Source organism: Megalops cyprinoides, chromosome 21 (genome assembly GCF_013368585.1).
Source record: "Megalops cyprinoides isolate fMegCyp1 chromosome 21, fMegCyp1.pri, whole genome shotgun sequence".
Taxonomy (NCBI): domain Eukaryota; kingdom Metazoa; phylum Chordata; class Actinopteri; order Elopiformes; family Megalopidae; genus Megalops; species Megalops cyprinoides.
The window spans coordinates 9470345-9477360 of NC_050603.1; the positions used below are offsets into that span (position 1 = coordinate 9470345).

At 44.7% G+C, this 7016-nt stretch overlaps 1 protein-coding gene across 1 annotated transcript; it reads left to right on the forward strand.

Annotated features, from left to right (window-relative positions):
* The first annotated feature begins 762 nt into the window (after positions 1-762).
* Positions 763-5358, forward strand: LOC118768998 (transmembrane protein 222-like). Its single transcript, XM_036515992.1, has 6 exons — positions 763-881; positions 1894-1978; positions 3577-3608; positions 3702-3798; positions 4137-4267; positions 4769-5358. Exons 1-6 carry the CDS (start codon positions 763-765, stop codon positions 4854-4856), a joined length of 552 nt encoding a protein of 183 aa, XP_036371885.1. The 3' UTR covers positions 4857-5358.
* Positions 5359-7016: the final 1658 nt, after the last annotated feature.

Consider the following 7016-nt stretch of genomic DNA (forward strand, 5'->3'; position numbering starts at 1 on the left):
ACAGGTATTTGCTTCAGTGGGGCATTGCACAATCATTTAAAGAACCAATTTCTCCAGTTTACCAGACAGTAGCAAGCATATGTCGAATGAATAACTTCCACTTTCTTTATATTTGCACAAGCACACCTCTGACAGTACATTTCTTTCACTCAGAAGTTATGGTTATGGGAAATATCAAATAAAAATTAGTAATGAGTTACCATCTCAAAAGCAAGTTATTTGTGAACTCAGGTACAATGAAAGCCATCATGTACTATGCGCATCCAGGACTGTACTACAGAAACACTGAATTTGAGGCATCACTGGTTTGGTCTCCAAAGTTGGCTTCCAGTTGGCACCAGTATCAATCACTATAGTGACAGAGGTACCTATTTTAGATTAGATCGGGTCTAAATTTGAGATTGGTCTGGATTACTTACATGCAACCTCAGCCACCATAGTGTAGTGAAGTCTTTGGTTTGGTTTTAAAATGTGAACACATAGTCATCAGTACCAAAAGCTTTTGCCTGTCGAACAATTCTTTCATGTATGTACATTGTCGCTGAGTAAGGACAGAAGTGGAAAATTTAAACCTCCCGCCTGTCCCCCTCCCCTACTGTTCGCCAAAGGGAAAATACTGAGGGCCCCGCTGGTGGAGGCAATCGGGAAGAGGGGCGGTTTGGGACGCATCATTATACATAAGTCCTTATGTTGAACCCGGAAGTAAGGGTACTCGCTAGAGGGAGCCGGAGACGTCGCGGAACTGAAAAAAGTTAACAAATGATGGCGGATGTGGACGTGTTTGACAACATGAATAAGTATCATAGGGGCTTCGAGGGCATAGACCCAGACATTAGCCGGTATCCATACTGCATCGTTTGGACCCCTATCCCAGTGCTCACGTGAGTCTAGTCTCATGAGTACATGCGTTCGCTTCCGTTCTGTTTAATATTTGTTGTATTGTTTATGTCATATGTCAGGGAAGTGGTATGTTTATGACGGCTGTGTTCAGTGCACCATAACAAAGTCACTAGCTGCTATTTCAGTGCATGTATAAACAGCTTTAAAAACACCGCCTGTTGAAACTCGTTTTCCTCATCCATGACTAGCTCGGATGCGATAAGTGGAGAAAGTGAATTGCACGGGCTGGTGATGTTATTGGGTTCTATTGCATTATTCATCACGGGGATTAACGCGGTGAAGCGACGGTATTGAGACGAAAGCATGTAGCCGCAGCGTCATATGACCGTGCACTAAAAAAAGAAATTTCCGACGATTGCGCCCGAAGTTTTGCTAACCCGAGGTGCATGTGTGTGGTTGAAGTGAGACTTCAGTGAAAGTGAACGTGATTGGTTTAATCGCATTCGCTTCTACTGCCGCAAATGCATGCGCTGGCAGCTCAAGGCTATTGGATAGCATCCCGTGAAACAAGCCACATGTTTTTGTTGGCCGTTTAATTTGCTGAGGTTTAATTTGAGGTAGCGAAATTTAATTCAAAGAGGGGCAAGGTAACTCAAGTCACAGGCACACTGAGTTCTCTTACGGTCTCACTGAAGTTGGATGTTTGGGGGAGATGGGTGTCACCCCTCTGATATGTGGTGCCAACCAGGAGTCAGGTCTGATATTAAATCCTGAAAATGCAGTCTTACAAGGGCTGAGAGCGTGGGACAGGACCACTCAGGTTGCTAGGTAATTGCATAGTTGGAATGAACGCCTGCCGATACTGTGGCCCTCCAGTGCCAGGGCCAAGTTGCACTTAGTTTAAGGAGGGCAAAATGGAGGTATTTAGGGTGTGTAAAAGGGAGGTGTTTTGAGGCGAGCAGAAAATGTTGCCCTTTCTCATGCCACGTTACCTTGTATTGCCTGGTTGTCACAGAAACCCTCCTTTCTCTTTCCCTCTCCCTCTCTGCTCAGGTGGCTCTTGCCTTTCGTCGGGCACATGGGAATCTGCACTTCCGCAGGTGTGATCCGAGACTTTGCCGGGCCATACTTTGTCTCTGTGAGTCCGTGACACGCCAGACTCAAAAGAAGTGATATGTCGTATAAAAAACAGCAAGATGAATCACTCTGCTGTAGCACACCTATACTCCTCTACTTCTCTTCCTGTCTACTTCAGCAAAGCTACACTAATAGCCCTCAGCACAGTTACACATCATTCTTTAAGCAGTTACATTGCTGTGCTTTAGCACACCACAGTTATACTCCTCTGCTTCACCACAGCTATACTAATAGCCTTCAGCACAGTTACATGGCTCTCCTTTAGCACAGCACAGTTATACTCCTCTGTTTCAGCACAGCTATACCTCTCAGACTGACTGCCGGTAAAGATGACCTGTGATGTTTGTGGAGCCCTTTGAAAGCAGTTAACTTCCCAGAAGAACAAATGAACGGCTGGAGTGGGGGCAGGGGTCGGGGGGATAATGCAGTTTCTCGATATAACAGTGGAGCAGCCAATAGCGGGGTACTGTCACTGGTTGATGAGGGCATGTTGCTCTGTATTGCGATGACGGTGGCTTCCTTTCAAAAAAGCAGTCCGGACCATCCAAGTCCCACAATCGATGCAGTGTTCGATATCATTCGCTAACTCTTCGACACAGCCTCTGAACACATCCTGCGGTCCCAAAAAGAAAATCTATACAAGTGGGACTCTGAACAGAGTGCTTGTCAGCACTAAACACAGAGAGATTCTGCTCTTGGGCTAGAGTGAAAAAAAAATTGAGACAATTTGTTCTGCAGCAGCTGTTTTAATATTGGTTTGCGCCACAGTTTTTAAAACACCTTGATGGTGTCAGGGAGATACTAAATCTCTTTAATCACCTCGCTGAAAATTCAGTTCACTCATAGGTGGTGTGCTCAAAGCTGAGTCCAGCGTCTCCTGACTTTGAGTGAACTTGCTTCTGGAAAATTCTGGAAACGTGATAAGGGTGTATAGTTTGACCTGGTGTGACAGAGAAGAGGCCACGTCAGTCATGTTCTTCAGAAGGAAATGGTGGCACTTCACTTTACCCTCCCTGCATGCATAACTCATAACTCCTTTCATTAATTATGTCCACCTCCCGTAGCTGAAGTGGTTATTTGATCAACCACCTTGTGTTTGTCTGCTGTAGGGAGCACGTCTTTGGATGGAATTATTGCTTTTCAGAGAAGGAAGAAAGGATTAAGGCACACTACATATTGTAAAAGAGTGATCTTTTAAACTCCTTTGACCACAGAAGGAGGGGTCCATCCTTTTCAGAGGGGAAATCAACCAGACCACAGTGTGAGGGTTTATTCGTGTTGGCAGTTTCTGCCCTCAGCAACTGATCTTGGGTCAGAATCTAAATTTTACACTAAATGACAGGGAATGAGATTGGGGACAGGGACGTCAATCTTGGATCTGCAGAAAGTGTCCAGAGTAGGTTAATATTTTACCATCGCCTGGCCAAAGTGGCAGAGGTATGCACAAGTTCCAGTCTAATTCCCTCTGAATTCCCTCCATGTTAAAATGACCTTTCCTGGCCTCCAAAACACTCTTTTTGCATATACACATACATTCAGGATGGGACATCTTTGCGAGATTTCTTCTGTAATCTTCTCCATGGCTGTCTCCTTTTGCAGGAGGATAACATGGCATTCGGGAACCCCACAAAGTAAGTCTCATCTCTGCACTATTTCTTTCGTTGAGAAGAGATACAGTGTTACAGACCCATAATATTGCTGTAACGTCTGCCTGTCTGTCACAGATACTGGCAGCTGGATGTGAGCAAAGTGTATGCCAACGGCCCCAATGCCTGGGACATAGCCGTGAATGATGCCTCAGAGGAGTACAAACACAGAATGGTGAGGGGCTGAGAGGGAGGGATGTGGGGAGAGGATGTGAGCAGGGGAGGTGGCTGTTAGCATGTCAGGGGGAGAGAGAATGTCACATCCCCCTCAGACCTCTGTAGGTCACCTGTGCAGCTGTGGGTCAGAGGAGGGTATGGGGGGGTGGGATGAGGGGGAGGAGTGGTTGTTTCCAACTCATGTGTGGGTTTCACGAAAAGGTTTCACTCTGCTATTGTACCCTTCAGTGCAGCAATGGTGAGTTTTGGGGCCTTAGCTTGCACTTGATTAACAGATTAAAAGTTTTAAAGGTGTGTGTCCATGTGTAACGCACTCGCCTCTCGCTTGTCCCTCAGCACAACCTATGCTGTGACAACTGCCACTCCCACGTTGCCATGGCGCTGAATCTTATGCGCTACGAAAACAGCACCTCCTGGAACATGGTTAACCTCTGCCTGCTCTCCCTCATCCACAGCAAGCATGTCAGGTGAGTAACCCCTCATAGTCTCTAGGAAGCAATCAAGAACACTTGAACCCCCCCCCCCCCCCCCCCCCCAAGTGGCTCACCATGTCTGCAACTTAAGGACAGTTGTTGCTTGCCTGTCTGGAGAATGGCCCTACATCTGTTTGTGTGTGTGACGTGGTGTCATCCACCCCCATACCTCTGGTTTGCCCCATACCTCATGTCTCCCAGCTTCCTTTATGGCTCAAATCATTTATAAAGACTTGAGAATTCAAGAACTGAGTCTGCACATCATGGTTCTCATCATTGCTGTTATTGTAAACATGAGGTTCTTTGTTTGATTACATGTGTCCTTTTCAGGACATTTTCAGTGCATGAAATGAAGCCCCAGTGTAACTTGCACAGAATGTTTTATTAGTGGGGGAAACTTGGACACCCCATTAGAGACTGAGAGCTGGAGAGGACATGAGAGTCTACAGATTTAGTTGATATTTCTCCTCATTGTATCTTCTGTCTCCTCTTCAGTTGTGGGGGATTCCTGAAGACCTGGCTACCTTTCCTCCTGCTAATTGGAGTTATCCTCACCATTACCTTGGCACTCAACCTGCGGTGACCATACAAGCGGGGGGACCATATTCTTTAGGTGTTCCTGAATCCTGTGGTGATATGCTGGGACTGTCTGTTGCTTTGGCAAGAGTTTCCTAAGATGTTGGCAGGTTGGTTCTGCCGGCCTGGAGAAACAGACCTCTCAGGGAGGGAATGGATCTCGAGAGTCTTTATGGAAAATCTTTAAATGGTGGGGTGAAAGGGGTGGGGGTCCCATCTGTGCCCTCCCACCACCCCCCCAGCTGTAGGCAAAACTTTGATACTTCAATGGCTTGGTCCATTGATGGCTTGGTTAACCCTGTAACCTCTTTTATGCTTTCCTTTTTCTAACAGAAGAAAGAAAAAAAATCTTTGCTGTTCTTCTTTAAAAGCATGATCATATTGCATATAAATCTTTGTTGTTTGTTGAAATTTTTTTATCAGTGTCAAGGGCAGTGCTCTGGAATGGTGAGCTACACGGGCTGTTGTGAGTTTTTCCCATTTACATTTATAATAAACATCACAATGTGGTCGTGCCGCTTGCCTCTGCAGCTGTCTGTTCAGCATGCTGACCGTAACGTTCCTGGTTCATATACTGTGTCCACCTCGCTCTGCTGTGTGCCAAATGGTAAATGGTGTTCCTGAAAGGTACTGTTCTCACCGGGGACAAACCCTAGAGAATTCCTGGTATCCAATTTCCACCCCAAGGGTGGAGGTTTCAAAGCATTTTCATACAGTTTTACCATAGTTTTAAAACGAGTCTGGTGTGCAAAGAGAGACCGTGGGCTTCATGAGTCCCATCTTAGACAAGTTACACTGAGTGTATGCTATGACTCGTTCGGATCAATTAGACTAATTGGTATCATTACAGCTCTACCCTTTTTAGAGCTACAACCTAGTGTGTAAAAATGTCCTAAACTCCTCTGGCTCCAATGGAGTGTGTCCTGATAGGTCCAAGGTGAGAATTAGAAATTTTTTTTTTTTTCTGAAAACAGTTATAACATCCATAGTGCTTGATTGGTTCTAAAGTGTGAATTCTGTGTGTATGTATTATGTGGCTTCAGTTTGCAAATATCCAAACGAACACAGCAGAATTCATCATACTGTTGTGTCTGAATGACTCACCATGGCCTCTCAAATGACAAATTAGATGTTCCTTGGCAGAAGAAGGCAATGTGAGGAGACAGTTTGCTACAGTGTGGTGGCGGTTATGGATGGACGCTGGATATTCAATTCATGAACATAAATGAATGTGGAATGATTGAGGAACTCTGCTGTCTCTAAGACTTGTTAACCCTTTTTACGTCATTTTCACTTGCATTGTAGTGTAGTCTTGGTGGTTTTGTGGAGTGTTCTATTTCTTCTCTTCAGTAATAGATTTTTGCCCGCATTTGCTCATGCAGTTCTTATTAAATTTACTTCAAGAACAAAATTAATTAAATGTAATCCTTTGCGCATCTGCCGAAAAGTCAGACAAGATGTGTTTATCACCAGATTCCTACCCGGTCTTGTGTAATTGCTCTGCAGTTATAAGCGAATATCAGTCTAAGCTTGAAAACATTTCTGTCTTAAAGAGCAAAATTATTCATTCGGCCTAATTACATAGCTTACATTTCGCATAACACACATTGAATCAGCTGCATTTTTACTTAAGTAATTGCAGTTAAATGTCTTACTGAAAGGGGACAACGGCACTGCTCCCACCTGGGACCTGAACCTTTGACTTTTCAGTCATAAGCCTGGCTGCACATCCCCTACGACATATTACATGCCTGCGTGTGCCTGAATGCACACGTGTGCATGCAAGTGCGGCAGTGCATGCATGCACTTGCATGCGTGTGAGGGTGGCCGTGTGTGCATTTGGGCGTGCATTTCAGTGAGAATTAAGGAAGCCTCACTGTCATCAGTATGTGAACATATGATAGAGAGTCCTTGATGAGTGAATAACAGTAGCACATCCTAGCAAACAATGTGAACATGCTTAATTTTTATATATTTATGTGTTTTCACATTTTTACTTAGATGGTGATAATTACACATGCTTTCAGAGACTGGGGAAGATATCCCAGCATTTCCCCAGTTGTGATTTAAATTCTGGAACGACTTAGAAAGACTGTTGTCATTAGCTCAATTCTGTCATTTCCAGCGGCAAAAACATGAACGTTGATTTTGGCTTTTGTCGTTTCAG

Bases quoted from the DNA above. Each gene is read 5' to 3' on its own strand.
- LOC118768998 (XM_036515992.1), top strand. From the start codon at position 763: ATGGCGGATGTGGACGTGTTTGACAACATGAATAAGTATCATAGGGGC. The intron at 3,799-4,136 runs GTGAGGGGCTGA...CTTGTCCCTCAG, and splicing joins AGGAGTACAAACACAGAATG to CACAACCTATGCTGTGACAA. The intron at 4,268-4,768 runs GTGAGTAACCCC...TCTCCTCTTCAG, and splicing joins ATCCACAGCAAGCATGTCAG to TTGTGGGGGATTCCTGAAGA.